Source organism: Pezoporus flaviventris, unplaced genomic scaffold (assembly GCF_033815535.1).
Source record: "Pezoporus flaviventris isolate CSIRO_AGI_PZ_B2104156 unplaced genomic scaffold, CSIRO_AGI_Pfla_v1 ptg000001l, whole genome shotgun sequence".
Lineage (NCBI taxonomy): Eukaryota > Metazoa > Chordata > Aves > Psittaciformes > Psittacidae > Pezoporus > Pezoporus flaviventris.
Window position 1 is genome coordinate 40,570,265 of NW_026892549.1, and position 16,972 is coordinate 40,587,236.

At 43.8% G+C, this 16,972-nt stretch overlaps 1 protein-coding gene across 2 annotated transcripts in view; it reads right to left on the reverse strand.

The window, feature by feature from the left end:
* SP3 (Sp3 transcription factor) overlaps positions 1–13,698 on the reverse strand; it is a 36,019-nt gene extending 22,321 nt beyond the window's left edge. The window contains exons 1-5 of one of the 2 annotated variants that reach the window (XM_061453821.1): positions 13,407–13,698; positions 12,964–13,088; positions 12,667–12,780; positions 2,444–2,555; positions 1,193–2,359 (exon numbers count right to left, since the gene is read on the reverse strand). In XM_061453821.1, the coding sequence (XP_061309805.1) occupies positions 1,193–2,359; positions 2,444–2,555; positions 12,667–12,780; positions 12,964–13,088; positions 13,407–13,413 (1,525 nt within the window). In that variant the 5' untranslated portion in view covers positions 13,414–13,698. Of the gene's footprint in view, positions 1–1,192; positions 2,556–12,666; positions 12,781–12,963; positions 13,089–13,406 lie in introns of both variants that reach the window. The other variant, XM_061453813.1, reaches the window with a different exon arrangement.
* Between the last annotated feature and the right edge of the window lie 3,274 nt (positions 13,699–16,972).

Genomic DNA, 16,972 nt, shown 5'->3' on the forward strand with positions numbered 1-16,972 from the left:
GACCAACATCAATAATTACGTAAGTATTACAATCAGTAGGGTTTTGAAACAAAGCAGCTTCAGCAGCTCCTCTAGGCATTCTTCATGTAATACTGCATTCTTCTCACATGCTTAAATAGGGATACAATGCAAAATATTTATGTTTTACTTAAACATTTATGTTTCAGTATCTTAATGAATCAGTCTTGGATCACATGATTATAGTAAAGCAGTTATTCCCAAGCTACTTTGCGCAACAGTGTTCCCTCCCAACTTACCTCTACTGCTCACTCTTCCCCTCATAACTAGCCTGGGCACAACCCTGCAATGATGAGATTAAATGGCTTCTGGTACAGCAAAATGTCTTGAACCTCAATCATATCTTATCCTTTCTTTTAGGTAGCTACACCTTGAAATTTGGAATGCACCGTATCAAATTTAACAAAAATAAACAGGCATGTTTATTTTTTCTCACATTAAGAAACACCTATTTTAAGAAAACATCCTTTCTCTGCTTACAGAGATAAAACACATTATGAAGTTTATCGTTAACAATCGCACATTCTGAAACATAAGGTAAATAAATAGTACTGGAAATTCACATACGTTCTTAAGAACAGCTTCCATTTTGATTATTACATGCTTTTTTACTTCTGCTTACATGAGTTTTGTACACCGTAGTTACACCAATATTAAACCAGTAGGAAACAAATTTAACAAAACAGCAGATGTATAACAGCACCTCAGGGGGTCTGAAAATTTTCAGGGGGAAAAAAAATTCTATAAAGGGAAATGTTGGGATTTTCCATGAAAATTTCATCTATTCAGGACTGGGAGAACAGGGTATGCTAATGATACTGCTTGATAGTCAGATAGTCAGATATCCCCTTTCCCAATTTAGCACACAGGTCTTCTCCATGGTAAGACTTTTAAGCACCAATAAACATTGTATTAGAAGTGCTGTTAACCAGTATGACCAGCTGGGAGTTACAGGGGCTTATACTAAAAGCAGCAAGGTGGGGCCATATTCTACCATTACAGGAGTTTCCAAAGGAACATTAATTTCAAATAAAATCTGTCATCACTACGTTTAACCCACTGTATTTAGTAAGCTTCTGCAGCAAGACAATAATGTCATTCCCATTATAAGTATGTAAACCAACCACACACAATAACAAAAACCAGCCTTCTTCAAAAAGAGTAAAATAAATACCTGCAGGACTGCCAGCATTTTCTCCTTGATGCAGCTGAATACCAGCAGAATCTATAGAGTTTACTGTAACTGTCTGTAGATTTGGCAATTGAGCAGTACTTAGACTAACTGGAGTTGACGTCAACGCCCCACCTGCCGCAACTTGACCAAGAGTGAGAGTCTGCACAGGGGTTAAAGTTATTTGTTGACCAGGTGCATTCTGAATTTGCAAGTTCTGCAAGTTCTGAACTCCTTGCACTTGAAATGTCTGCCAGGTTATCTGCCCAGAAGGGGTCACTGTTTGTGCCTGAATTAAAAAAGTTCCAGGATTCAGCTGCAGTTGAAGATTTTGAAGAGCCTGTTGAGATATACTTTGACTTGCTTGCACACCGTGGATTGTCTGTTGCGCAATACCTTGTACAATCTGGGCTTGACTGGTTGGCTGCTGAGATTCTTGAAGCTGTATGTGTTGTACAATTGGCTGTGCTGTGGAGACCTGAATATTTTGAGCCTGCGTGTCATCAGAGACTGATGTCTGGATGTAATTTCCCTGAAGATCAGAACTATGAACTTGACCACTAGTTGTGGTCAAGTTGTTTGCATTTTGTTCCAATATACTTGAACTGTCTATGGTAACGGGCAACTGGGATGAAGATGATGTTGGCACAAATAAGTCATTATCAGTGGCGGTTTCTGTGATTTCAGGAGAAACTTGCTCACCAGTCCTTTCAGAAGTATCTGAATTATCCATGGCTTGTCCAGTATTTATCAAGTGCCCATCTGCATTAATGCCTGCTGTCATGGTTTGAGAACCACTGCCAAGTCCCAGAGAATCTAGATCAACACTATTGATGGGTACAAAAGTAATATTTCCTGGCAGTCCAAGAGGGACGTTAGCAACTACTTGTGCTTGGCCAGGGAAAGACGAACCACCAATTGCAACTCCCTGAACCTGGACTTGACCAGACTGTGATAAGATATTCTGAATATTTGCTGAAGGTGTTCCAGAGGCAATGATGGTTTGATTAGAGCCAGGAATGATCTGGATTTGACCAGTTTCTTGATTTATACTGCCATTATCAGAAGAGGCTGCAAAGCCAAGTTGAACCTGCTGACCATCCGCTGTCTGGATCTGGGGTATTACTTGGTATTGCACGTTAGACACTGTACCATTCGACGAATCTGATCCTGGTGCAACAGAAAAGATTTGTTGATTTTGCAAACTCTGAATAGGAAGGACATACTGCCCACTTGAAGTTACTGTGGCCGCACCTGGTATCTGTACTATATTACCAGCTTCATCCTTTATAGTGGCAGGAGCTGCAGACAAGACCTCCCATCTATTTGGAGCTCCTGTTATTTGCACAGAAGCCAAATCCCCTGTCTGAATAAAAAGAAAAAAAAGAAAACACAAAATTAAAACAAGAGAGGTACAGACTACATGCTAGCACAGCCATGCAATTCGACACTAGAGATTGATACACTACTGGGAAACATGCAGCGCACCCCATATGAACAACAGCAACATGATTAGAACTATGAAGTACAGATATTGTAAGTGAGCTAATGCCTAGTTCATGGTAACCAACCTGTGGGTCGTGAGCTGCGTGTTGCTCGCGAGCAGGTCAAAAGCAGCTCCTGTGCCATGGCTATGCCTGGTGACCAGCAGCAGGGTTATTCTGGTATGGGGGCTGCTGGGTAATCCAAGTCCCTGGCTGTGGGAAGAAGGGAGCTGGCAGCAGCTGTTGGAGCTCTCATCACCAGGTTACCCTGGGACTCAGCTACACTCCTTACCTAGCCTAGCATCTATCACACAGAAGTGAAGGAATCGCCATGAAACCAGTGTTGCCTGTATCTCCTGGAGCTCCACTGCCTTTTGACAGACTCTGTGTAATATATGGCATAGATGTGCATGTTGTGACTCAGGAGTACGGAGAGTGTTAAGAGGTGACTTAGTCACACAGTTGGAAAGACTGAGTAGTCTCAGTTTAAGTTACACATAATACAAAGTCCTAGTATTTATAAGCTTGTATGAGTTACTGTTTCACTAGGGAAGAAGGCCTCTGAACTAAGGACTTTTATACTGAAATCACAGTTGCATTAGTTATATGTATCTGTTAGGAGACACAAAAAAAATCTATCTTCATTAAGCTGGAACAATAGGAAAGGTCAGTGTTTCAGAACAGACCCCGAATGGCTAAAGAACCAAAAGACTGATGAAATCTGCTTTTGTTTCTTATTCAGTAAAGGTAAATTGCACTTACCTTTTTTTACCAAAGCAAGCTTTTTCAGAATAGAGTATTAAGAATTAGGTTTAACATCCTGCAATGCTTAGGACAGATCTGTGCAGTCAATCAACTTGGTAAGTAACCACCAATCTAAAAAAGATGTAGTTAAGTTTCTCCTTATCTGTTTTATGGCACTACAGTAAATCAATGGAGTAAATTTTATTCAGCAACAAATAAACAACTTGTCTTACAACTCATTCAGCTCTGTGAAAAAAAAATTTCTCTCTTTGGCAGAGTCCACAGGACACAAAGCTCTAATCTGGCCTTCTACACTGATGCTGTGATCACTCCTGGTAGGAAAGTTACGAGAGCGTACCACAGCTTTCTTCTGATGCTGCACTCTGACTTCCTTTAGAAAAGGACTTGGATATGCAAATTACAAGACACAGCTTATTCTTCTCTAACATTACACTGAGACTTAGCCAGCCTGAATGAACCCTGTGGCATGCATCCGAGTGAATTTAGTCCACAGTGTAGGCTGGGACTTTCCTAGTTTCACTTTCTTATCCTGTTCCAAGCTGCAACACTAAAATGTTGACGCATACAAGAAAAATACTCTATTAAATAGTTTTATTATGCTTGGTAAACTTCATTTCCAACAACACACATCTTGGTTCCAAATTCCTCTGTACCAATAATAATTGTGAATTAAAAAAGAATTCTAGCCTTCTTTTGCCCTCAAAAATGCATATAATCTTTCAGGTAGTTTATGAGTAAATAGATACAGAATCAACTAATTTTATGGCCTTAATGCTTGAAGGATCAGAAAAAGAAGTAATGGTAATTCCATTTTATTATTTTATTTTCCTCTTATACTGATCACTCTTTCAGTTAAACAACATATTTAAATCCTTTACTTTTTCACGCTTGTAATTTATGAGATTAGGAAAAAAATATACAATACTCCATATCACACCATTTTATCTAAAAAAAAAAAACGTTTTCCTCTACTACCATATTAGCTTTATACTTTTATATTTACATATAGGTACCGGCTGCTGAAATGCCGCTAAGAAGGTTGTAACTACTCAGTTCACTAGTATAGAAATAATTATTAATTGAATGTTTTATAAAGTAGCAAAAAACACAGAAAATTCACAGATAAACGTAAGTCAGAAAACACCAAAAGCAAAAATAAGACTGTTGTATGTTTAATGTTTTTCATTGTAAAATAAATGTATAATATAATGTGCTTATAGTATCTGTTAGATCAAGAGAGAAAGAAAGAGTAATAGGAACCATTACAAGTCTAATATAATTTATCACTAGTTTTACACTATGTACAAGCAAATGTTGAATATTTAGGCTATAGGTGAACTGACCTAATAGGCCATAGTATGTCTATCTCTACTCACACGTAATACATAGGAGTATCCTCCAAAGAAATAGATCAAAGAGAGCCCATTTCCTTCATGAGATGGAAATGACCCGCCTTATTCTTCTCCTCCCCAAACATATGTTAATTTCCACATCACCATCCAATGGCTTTTGCCTTTTTCATGTTGGGCACACATCTCTCCTCACTTTTTCATGATCTGGTGAAATCGTCCCTCAAATCCTACTCTGTAAGGGTTTTAGCTCAACAGAGCCATTCTTTTAGTAGATGCACTTGTCAGTCCCTTGAGGAGTTCACGGTAGCCGTGGACATGGACAAGAAACTATTGCTACACACAGTGCATGAAATGCCCGTTACTCACATGTTGCTCTTATGGCTGGCTTTATCAGACACTACCAGATGAATCATGAGGAGGGAGGAGCAAAAAGAGGGCGAGGCTTTCAAGAAGTTATCTGGCAACTATCAAAATTACTAATTTTGAAGCATGAAAAAAACCTGTATGGTAAAGAGTATTTGAGGATGATCTCTAACCTCAACTGGTTATCAACCTGTCATAACAAGCTTGACTTATACCCTTTCTCAAAGTCTGCTGAGCTAGAAAGATATTTCTTGGGCTCCTTTTTCCTACTGAAAAGAGTAGTAACTTCTCACTGCATACTCAGCAATAAAGCATTGTTTCAGTAACTCAAAGTTCTACCACTAACGTATGAGCAGCAACATCTGCAGCCCCCTCACTGATCTTTACAGTGCAGTCACAGTAGACCCAAGTTTGTTTGCTGTCTATTATCCATCCATCAAAAATACTGGAAAATTCTACTAGGGTAGAAATAAACCAACAGCCCTCTTTCTTATCAACTGATACTCAGACAGCAGTTATACAAAAACTGATCCTTTAAGAGAAGGCTAGACAGTTGCAATCCAAAGGCTATGTGTCAAGAGGAAGGGACAAAGATCTGAGGGAAGTTCAGCATTAGCACTACTCTGCCAAGGAGGACAGAACAGGAAGCAACAGGGTGTTCACTGGAAGCAGTATCAGGAAATGAGAGAAAGAGACAGGAACAGAGCAAAGAGTGGCTGGCACAAGGCATGGGAAGAATTAAAATCAAATGATAGGTCCACCTGGAGAAAGGTCAAGTACCACCAAAGACTGGAAGCAACAACTGCTGTTCAGCCTGTCTTTTGATTCTTTAACAAGCCTTGTATAGTTTCCAGTGGGTAAAATAAAAAGATCTCCCTGAGCCAAAATTCTCATCCCTGAAGAATGAGGGGTCATAATAAATAAAAATCTAGTAATTATCTTGTTCAAGTTGTTTAGAGAAAATTAAAGCAACATTAAGTCAAATATGGAAGGAAATAAACACATACAAAAGATAAGATACTTTTAAAAAGCAATCTAAACCAAACATGTTTAAAAAGCCATCAAAACCATGCTGAGGGGGACTTGGGGGGGGGGGGGGGGGGGGGGAAACTTTCACCAAAGTAAAAGGGGAAAGGGGAGAAACACCCCTGTAAGAAAGGGTACATGTGGTAGGCACCTGCATTTCCACATGTTAAATGATATCAACTGGACACATGCCAATACCCATTAGTATTTTACTGCTACAGAACTTCAAAACCTTTATCTGTGCCAGTCTATTGCGGAGTGCTTTTTGCTGCACTTTTCAGAAAGTCACTTTTGCTCCATTTAGTCCTGGAGCAAAAGCATCAGCAAAACGAGCAGAGGTGGACAGATAATGAGTCACGAGCTCCTAAACATTTAAAAATCACATACCTAATGAAGAAGATTGGCCACTGCCTCATCCAAATTGTTGTTTTATGAAAGAGCTAGGGCTCTAATGCATGAGCTTAATACCATGTGTTTACCAAGCTACAGTAAACTATCTGTGCATTCTTAGGTCATTACAAATATAAGATAAAATGCACTTGCTTCAACTCTTTCATTAAGGTATGAGCTAATACATCCTATCTTGTATTTGCCATAGGTTAAACACATGTTCAACATCAGTCACTGTGGTTCAGATGACACAAAGCTGCTTGTTAATGCAAATTAATTCTGTTGCATGTTTCAGACATCTTACAATGAAGCCACTCAATTCAGAGAAATGCATTTTCCCAAATCAAAAGTTTAGAAAACTGAAGAATGTTTCAGGGGAAAAAAATATTATCTGGGGCTGCTTAAAATGTTATTTTAAAAGCCAATTCCAATCTGGTGAAATGTATCTAACATTTAATTGTGTCTCATTTAAGGAACATCCACATCTTTTTGCTTGAGATGGACAATTGGACCCAAATCTTTTATAGCTTGTTTTTAATCAGCAGAACTTCAGGACCCATCTAAACTAAAACAACACAACATCCTTGACACCAGTAGACACATGACAGCTGCAGTATTAACAAATGAGCAACAAGGAGGCATTTTTAACTAGATTGTATTTAACTTCATTTGTTTATCAATTATTAATCTATATATGTGTAGTATTCTCTACATAACTCCATGCCAAAATAGAATTTTGCATAGAAGTTTGTGTGAAATGGTTCGTTTTCTTCATGCCTTCAACTCGGGTGCTGAAGGCTCTACCAAATAATCAAGGACAAGAAAGCTGAGCTGGGGGCCAGTCATTCTCATCTCTGGGAAGGCAATGAAGCAAATAACCTTGAAAATAACCTTTGGAAAAAAGAATTACCTTCAAATAACCTTGGGGGGAGGGAGGAGATGATCAGAAGTAGCCTAGATTTAGGAAGGGGAAAACAATGCTTAATTAACTAACCTGACAACTTTTTTATGATGAGACAACTGGCTTAGTAGATGGAGTTAGGCAGGGGGTATTATTTATTAGAAATACCCCCTGACTGTGCTTTAAACAAGGGGGTTGGGAACAGACAACCTCCAGAGATCCTTACCAGCCTCAACTGTTCTACTGAAACCTTAACACTTCTTAATAAATGTTCAAATGCTAGAGAGAGAACTTTTTGGTTTAAATGTTTTAAAATACGTATTTTCAGACTTCTACACTTGGCTCTGATCCAGCCCTAGGAAGATATAACTGGAATGCAAAAATCAAAGAACATTTAAAAAGGTGAGCTTTTGAGAAGCATACTATTAGGCACTACAGTCTACCTGACACTTTTCTGCTTTGCAAAAGCGTAAAATGGAGAGAAGCAAGACAATCCCAGGAAGACTTTTCTATGGTGGCTGAAAACATTGTATATAAAAACACTGAAAACATGGTGTATCTGTTCACATCCAGAAACTTAGCATCAGGAAGCTATATTATCACCCATAAAGGAGAAAATGGATGTCAGAATAACTTTGAGCTTCCTCAAAACCATCATATAAGCCAGAGAACTGAGAAGTATGGGTAACTAAGACACATGGCATTCATCCATACCTTTGCCTAGCAGGAAACATGAAATTTAAAATGCCTTCATATTTCTCTATCCTATCAGCACTATTACTATTTCCACCTAAACTGAGGTTAAGCTGTTTGCATCTCAGATGGCTAAAGTAATGTTCTGAGGCATAAACAAACTGGAATTCCAGATTTTTGTTAAGTTCTGTGAAGTACGGATACTCGATTCTAAAGCTCAAGATATGCCAAAGCAATCTTACAACACTCCAACACTCTTTGCAAAAGATACAAACAAATGCTTTGTCTACAGCAGAGAAGCGATACTCATCTTCTCCACTTGCCCCCATAATTGCTAATCATTAACCTCTCCAAATGTTTTCCACATACTGTTGGTAAGCAACAACACAAATAAATCATTCCCCCTGCCTTTTTTTTTTTTTTTAACTAAAGAATCAGTGTAGCCTGCCGCACACTAGATGCGGCTACATACTGTAACTGGGGCAGCCATCTCTGACAGCTCTTATTCTTTGGAGACTGAGAAAGCCAAGAGTTTTCTCATCCAGCCTGACTCTTTCCTCAATTCACCCACCTTCCAGTTATCCAACCTCACACTCTCATCATAGAATCAACTAGGTAGGAAAAGAGTTCCATGATCATTGAGTCCAAACACTACCCCAGGACTGCCAGCCTTGCATTGTATCCGAACCTATCCCAGTCATGGCCAGCGCAGCCAGAAAAACGGCACTCGAGAGCATGACAGTTCAAGAGGGTGCCTTCAGCTTTGTGTTGCAACAAAGAGAACATAAAGAACTGGTTATCACCTCAACTCTGTAACTTCTTAAACAATCACCTGATCATACAACCACACAACTAGCCATCAAGGCTTTGTTGGAACTGAATTTTAGAATCAGTTTCCTCTTTTGTTTTCTCTCCTATGCACAGCTCTGCTGCCACAGCTTTGCTTCTCCTTTTCACCTAATGCTAAGGTCTTCACAGAGGTTTAGACTGGAATGAAACTAGAGTATTTGTAACTAAATGAAAAAGAATCTGAAACTGATAGTTTAAAGTAGAATTACTAGTTAGCAATAAACAGTAAAACAGCAAGACCCAAACTAAAACTTCTCAGACATTAAATTCCTAAGAGAGGAAAAGACATCCATAGAGGTCAAAACATACAATCTGCCACTCTAGGTCAGGCAGTAGCATATACCATCCCAGCAAGGCTTTCACATACACCTGTAGGTAGCAATCAGTATTCAAGGAGAAGTTTCCACAGCAAGCATTTGAACCAGCCATGGATGCAGCAGTATGGCAACTGAGGAAAAGATTTTCAGGTAAGCAAGCCACAAGGTCAAGGCCATCTACATTAAAACCAAACACCAGAAGGCAAAACACAAAGCACTGCTGTAGGATGATTGTAGGCAGAAAAAATATCATGGTGTCAAAGCCTAAGCTGAAAGGCTGCAATCTCCATCAATGTATAAAGACAAGATTAGCAGTAATGCCTGCTAGTATTTTGTCATCCAAAAGCTAGTAGAGGTCTAACCAGAATCCTGGGCCAAGCTGAAAACCTTGTGGACTAGAGACAGCCTGCCCAGTTCATTGACAGAATGGAATACAAAGACGGTTGAGTTTAGCTCTGTCAACTGTCTTCTTCACTCACGTTCTATACCAAGCAGTTGTCAGTCTCATTAGTATTTCTATTTCCACATTAATCCTTTCAGTGGCACAGAAGTGGCGTCCACTCAAACTGCAGGCTTGCATTCAGATATCAACACAGAATCATAGAATAATTTCAGTTGGAAAGGTCCTCTGAAGGTCATCTGGTCCAACCTCTGTGCTCAAAGCAGGGCCATCCAGATCACAGCAAATACAATCACATTTGCTTCAGCTCTTCCCTAAATCCCAGACACGCAATATTCCTTGCATTCCTATGGGAGTTTTGTTGTTGCTGTTGCTTTTAAATCATACTGCTGGGCTCCTGGGGAGCAGCTGCAGCATGCCATTTCAGCCAGGAAAGCGGTGTGCTGTAACTGGCTAGCCTAGTACAGTGGCTCCAGCCCTGCCAGCTCCTACCCAAGCAAATGTCAGTAAGGCATTAACAAAATACCCCCAAAGAGTCAGCACTGCTCTCCTTACACAAGCAAGCTCTTCAAAAGCTTCTAAAAGGAAACACCTAGTTTAACTTCTCCTATCCATTTGTACGGATTGAGAGTTCTACCAGACATTCAGCAGTCAGAACTGCAGTCCAGGTATAGGAAATACTAGGAAATGACTGCCACCCCATCGCTGTATTAGTTACCATCACTCATATACAGGTATCAAACCGATTCATCTATACTCCTGAGAAAGGGATGAGCATCACAAACACCAGGATGACAATTATGTCTGTGTCCATGCATACAGATATAATTTTCTGCATGAGTTGAGTTACCTACAGTCTAAGCCTTTTCAGCTTCTCCCTCCCTCTTCCACCTCCCAACAAGATAGACTCAGGGCCCTCAGGGAGGTGGGGGGGCACACGGATCTTCACTGCACTAAATCCCTTTCAGCATTCTGTTTTTCATAAGGAATATATTTCAGCGACTTCAGTCTCTCCCCTCCCTTTATTAAGGTCATCTTAATTAATTCCAGTCTAGTTCAGCTACTGTAGGTATCTCCTCCAATTTATATTTAGTTTCCACCCAAAATATTCTGAATCATTCAAAAGCTATGTGGTAGGAGTGTAAAAATTACCAGAATGCTATAACCTACCTCACAGCAGATATGTAGGAGGGGCCTATCTTCATGTATGGAAAGTAGTGAGCGAGTTTATATTCATATTTAGTTTTAACTAAGATTTTGGCTTCTCTTGAATTACTTCCACCTTGTCCTGAAAAGTACCTTATATATAAACATAACAACAGACGAATTTAACAGGAATAAAGTAAAATTTTAAAACCGCTTTGCCCATTTTGAACTATCGGGAACCATTTGTCCTGTACGAGCACTTTAGTAGCCTGTCAGACCCAGCACAGCTCATATCAAAGCAATCGACCTATCCTCAAGACTCACAATTCTAGCTTGAAAATGAGAACAACCTTAAGGTAGATATAGAAAAGCAAGCTATCATTTAAGCATCACTTATTTTTCAACATGTATGTTCATGCAAGAGGCAGATCCAACATTCAATTTTTCAACACTGTATGCATCTGGTATCATGAAACAGATCTTGGAGGTATCAGGCATTTAACATTGTCTAGAAGTATTTTTAAAACATGTTGCTTAAGAAAATAAACAGGTTCAGCAGAAAGAACATTTGAAACGGGGTCAGAATCTTAATATATTTTCAAGCTCTGTCATTAGTCTACAAAATGCTGCGTGACCTCAGACAACTATTTTGCTCAGCTTCCTTTTATGTAAAGTAAGCTGAAATACACAGATGAAAAGTATTTTAAAGTTCAGCACTCGAGTATTTAGTAAACTTAACATTATGACATTTGTTAAAAGCTTGCCAAAGCCACTTCATCCATCAGTACAATGCTCTGCAGTTTTATTTCCTACTTGCAGAATCCTAAGAACACACAAGGCTGTTGCACAGCAGGTATAAAAAACAAGACTCGTTTTAAAAGCAAAAGAAAACCAGATAATTTTTTGTCCAAGGACTAAGGCCAAAAAAGGCTTAATCACGTCATTTTAGAAGGTATTTTGGAACTCCCTTTTAATAGGCTGATATTTTTAGGCATCGGTTATTCAGAAACACACCATCTCTTTTAACTTCAAGAGCGTTATGTCAACAAGAGAGTTTGGCTAGACCAATTAAGGAACATGTGAGTTTCCATTAGGCTTTTGTTCTGAAGACTGCTAAACTGGCTTCAACAAGAACGCGTTTCTAGTCTGCAAGATCCATCTCACCACACAAGGTCTCAAGGTCATCAAGGCTCCTTTCAGAGCCGACAGCGCATGAGAGATAAGGACAGAAATTCGGTTTGCAATACGAGGGACTGCATGATAACTGCGCCTAGAAAAAACAGCGTCGATACAGGAAGCAGCTTTCCACCACCACGTTCGCTTCTAAACAGCCATTTTACTTCTAACTACATCCTTCCCTACAGCCAGCCTTCATTTTGTGTTCCTGCCTGGGTGCGCGGCGCCAGGCTGACAGCCGAGGAGAGGGTACCGGCTGCGCTCAGGTGGAGGTGAGATGCCTCCCAGCCTCGCCGGATGCCGAGCGAGCCGCTCCGGTGCCAGGGCCGGGGGAGGAAGGTTTCCCGCCTCCCCCCGTGTTTGAAAGTAAATGAAGACGCCGCTCTCAATGGCGGGGGAGGGGGGAGCTAGGCTCCCTCCTCCTCCCGGGAGCCCGGCTCCTCCTGGAGAGGCAGGGGAGCCCGGGGACCCCTCTCCTGGCAGGTCGGCCCTGCTATCGTCCCTCCCCCCGGGCGGGCAGTGCCGTGTGTCCCGTCCCTCCCCCCGGGCGGGCGGGCTGGCTGTGCTGTCTCTCCCCCCGGCAGGCCGTGCGAGAGCGGCGGGGCGGGCACTCACCGCTCCGGCAGCGTGAGAAGCGGCGGCGGCGGCGGCCTCATCCTCCTCCGGCGACGGCGGGCCGATCTTGCTGCAGGTGGCCGCCAGCAGAGCGAGCGGTGACGGCTGAGCGTCCTACCCACAATGGGCGGGTTCAGGGAGAGAAAGTGGGTGGCGGTTAGTGCGGGACAGCGACCGGGCTCCTCGCAGACGCGCACACAGGAAGCGGCGGCGGCGGCACCGGCTCCCGCACCCGCTCACAACGTGTCACCCGGGGGAGGGGAGGGGGGGAAGGGGCCCGGCCAGGCCTGCGCTTACCTGGGGGGCTGCCGCCCCGGCGGAGGCCGAGGCGGCGCCGTTACCGTGCTGGAGATACTCGCTGTGGCTGCTGCTGTCCACGTCTAAGGCAGCCATTTCCTCTTGTTTCACGGGCTTCTCGGGAGCTGCGGGCACAGCGGGGAGGGGGAGGGGAGAGTCACTGACGGGAGCGATCACCCCCCTCCCTCCCTCTCCCTCCCTCTCCCCCCCCCCTAACCCCAGCGCTCCCCCCGCCCTCCCGCACGGAGCCCTCCTCCTCCTCCTCCTCCCCGTGCTGCTGCCCCTGCCCCTCTTCTCCCTCCTCCCCCTGCTCCTCCTGCTGCTGCTCTCAGTGCCGCTCTCGCCTCGCTCGCACACGGACGCTCCGGGGCCGAAGCGGGGAAGCGCAAGGCCGGAGCAGGAGCAGGGAGCCCCGCGGGGCGGCTCGGTCGGTGCGTACGTACCGGTCATGGTGTGAGTGCGAGCGGCCGGCTGGCTGGCTTGGCTGGGCGGGAGGCAGGCAAGGCAGGCTGGCTGGCTCGCACACAGGCCCTGCTGGCTGGGGCTAGGCGGCTGCCGCCGGGGACATGCTTATTGTGCTCACGGCGGGCTGAAGCGGCGGCGGCGGCCCGAGCCTACTCCGGGGTTTTTTTTCCTATTTTGATTGACGGTGCGGGAAAGCCGAAAGGTGGGGCTTGCAGCGGGAGAGGGGGCCCGGCCGACACCGCCGCCCGCCCGCCCGCCTGCCAGCCCGGAACTCCCGCCTACGCCAGCGCTCATTGGTTGCGCATCGCCGCCGTCGCCGCTCGCAATGGCTGCCCGGCCTGCCAGTCACCCGCCAGGGGCGGTGGAGCGGGGGGGGGGGAGCCCCATGCCGAGGCGGCTTCCTGTTTGCCAGGGCTTGTGCGAGGAACAATGAGCGGGACCCGCCGAGAGTTAGCGGCCTGCTCGGGCCGCGGGCCTGCGCCGGCCCCGCGTTGCGGGGAGGCAGCCCAGCCACCGGCGCCGCGCTCCACTCTGGCGCCGCGCCGGGGGAACGCGGCCCGCGGGGCCTGGCCGTCAGCCCGCTCCGTAGGGGTCAGCGCAGAGGCACAGCTGCGCGGCGGCGGCGCTGCTCTCCCCCCACCGCAGCCCCCCTCCCCCCGCGCCCCGTTCTCCCGGCGCGCAGGCTGCGCGGTGAGCGTGTGTCCGGGAGGCGCCGGGCTGGAGCCGCGCTCCTTTGAAATCTGGCGGGGCTGTCACTGAGGGCTGGCGGCGGCAGCGGCTCCGGGAAGCCGGCTGAGCTGTGCCTCGCGACGCTTTGTCCCCGCCGGCGCTAAGATGTCGGCGCCGTCCCAGGGGAGCCTTCCCGCCCGGGCAGGCCCTCCCTGGCGGCGGCCCCGCGCTGTGCCCGGTGCCGGAGCCCGCAGGACCGGCAGCCTGCTGCTGTGGGACGGGGTGCCGGGTTAGCGCCGGCCTGTGGCCCCTGGAGGCGCGGCCCGGCAGCCACACCTCAATGGCTGACCCGCGGGCCGTTGCATAAGCTTTGTGGCCGTGAGGGGCTCGCACCTGGCTGACCCGGTCAGCCTGGAACTAAAATGTCCTCTGCCTCTTCCTTATAATGAAACCCATCGAGGATAAGGCCACGAGTTAAGATTTTAACGTGACAGGAGCGTCGGCAGTAGCAGGGTGCTGTTCTCTGAGCTGAGGAGCCAAGCCTAAGCGCAGAGTGAGCGTTTATACCAGCAGGTTTTGCTTTAGTCACGTTAAGGAGAATTAACAGATGCCCCTCAGTGCCAGCTTGGGGTGCTGTCCCTCACGTGTAACACAAAGGAAACTGGGAGCACTCGGAATGCTGAACTAAGGCAGGAAATATGTTTAAAGCATTGTATAAGTATATGATGATACAGAAATGATTACTGGTGGGGCCTGTTTCTGTGTTACACCATATGAAGGATTCCTGTAAACGGAAATAACTTCACCTTGGCCTTCCCTCACGTCCAGGTGCACATGCAGGGTGGTAGGACAGTGCGTAAACTTAGGCAGTGCGTAAACTTAGGCAGTGAGTTTGACCCTTGGCTTGTAAACTTCCCTGAATGAATGAATTTTTCGTAGTTACCTTTCATGTGGTGTTCCAGGGACTGTGTGAGTAAGGCTGAAAAGCATTGGACTGAAGAACTCAAACCTAAGTGTAGGTATCACAGGGAATTACCTAAGAGGTACAGTGAACACAGTCATCTGTCCATAGCTGTGTGGAGTATTTGAAGTCACAAGCTACACAGAAAAACCCATAGAGAAGCTGGTAACTAGGAAACCTAAAAATATGGTCCGTATTTTCAACAGCCTCTCCAAGCAGAGAATAAACAGTGCTTTTGAATCAGTCCAGCACTATGACCTTGCAGTAACTGCCCAGGCTTAGCCTAGAAACTATTGCAGAACAGGAAGAAACACACTGAGAAAATGTACATATAGTATCAGGAAGTTACGATAGGGGAACACTGCAGAATCTTCCCTGTCACTGGAAGATTGCTCTTACTGTGTGATGTGTAGTCTTATTTTAAGCCTCTTTACTTTTACTGGTATGTTTAGAGTGTGACGTAATAGTAAGTTGTAAATTAATCCAAAAGCTGTTTGTCACAGTTCATTTTTTCCAGGGTAGTTAGAAAAGCTAACCCCAGCTTCTGTTTTTCAAACATCTGTATTTCTTTACATAGGTTTTTGTGATTCTACTTTAGAATCAGGTTTTGGCAAGTTGAATAACATAGCCATAAAGGAAAAGAACCTTTTTCTTGCAATTCATTTTTTTTACTTTAATAACAGAACACTCTGAGAAGTAGCAGTTGTAACTAGGAACAGATGCTGCATTTATTTTGGCATAATAATATAAATCAGAAATAACGTTAAGCCAATAAAAGCTAAGATACACAACCTTTAAAATGAGTCAGTATATACACATCAGCAAATTTTAGGGGAAATATTAAAATGTGAGATTACGTGATCCACAAGACTAGTATTTAAAAATATGGCTGGTGTAAAAAAACGCAGTTAGTTTTGCAATATCAGAAGTTGTTAATGAAATGCATGATAGCCTGTCATCCTGGAACCAGAACTACTAGAGATGACTTTGGATTTCTGATAACCTAGGAAGTAGTTCATTTGGAGTTTGATTGGTAAGGGACATAATTTCTGTTCATATGCTGGAAAGATGGGAATAATATTATAAAGCTGCCCCTTATTAGCAGGGTGTTGCTGAACATTATGATGTTTTGTGTTAGGAAGGTTATGTGGTCTGGGACTGAAACTAAATATGAAAGTTGGTCTTTCTTCTACAATTGGATGTACACTGAGAGCTCTGTGACTTCAATGAGATGTTATCAGTAGGGTAGTTTACCTGCATGGATCTGATTGCAGGTATAACTGCAATGCTTTAGGACAGAAGGATTTCAAATATAAATAATAAGGGGTTTGGGGGTTTATGTATAGAGTTTTTCAGAGCAGTAAAACTTGGATGTAAATAGGTTTTACAGCACTAGTTGAGGACCAAGTTTTTCCACACAAATTAGAGGGGCACTGTGATAGTAATACTAAATTCAGATAGAGAAGCAACAAAACAGTAACAGAATATTAACAGACAATTAAAATGAGATAAATTACAGGAAAGTTTTAAAAAGGGTATGCTATTATGAAAAAGAGGTGTAAAGAAGAGGGACAGAAAAGTTAAATAGAAAACTGGGGGGTAATAAAAATAAAGTGTATTTACTGCTTCCCAGTGGAGGTTAAGAACACATGAAAAGCAAGAAAAAAGGAAATGAGAAAAGACATTATATTTAGCTTTTTGCTTATCAATATACTAGCATCAAGACATTCACTAGAAAAATCCTGAGTGCATCAGGGAGATCATTGTATCTGTACTGGATGGAAGTTCTGGTAGGTGGTGGTCTTCCTGCTGAGTTAGCACTCTGCCCATATCCCCACACAGATTGAGCTACATGGCCAATTAGAGGAGCCATTGTTTCCTCTTTCTTGAGATTACCCACCAGATGTACTGTAT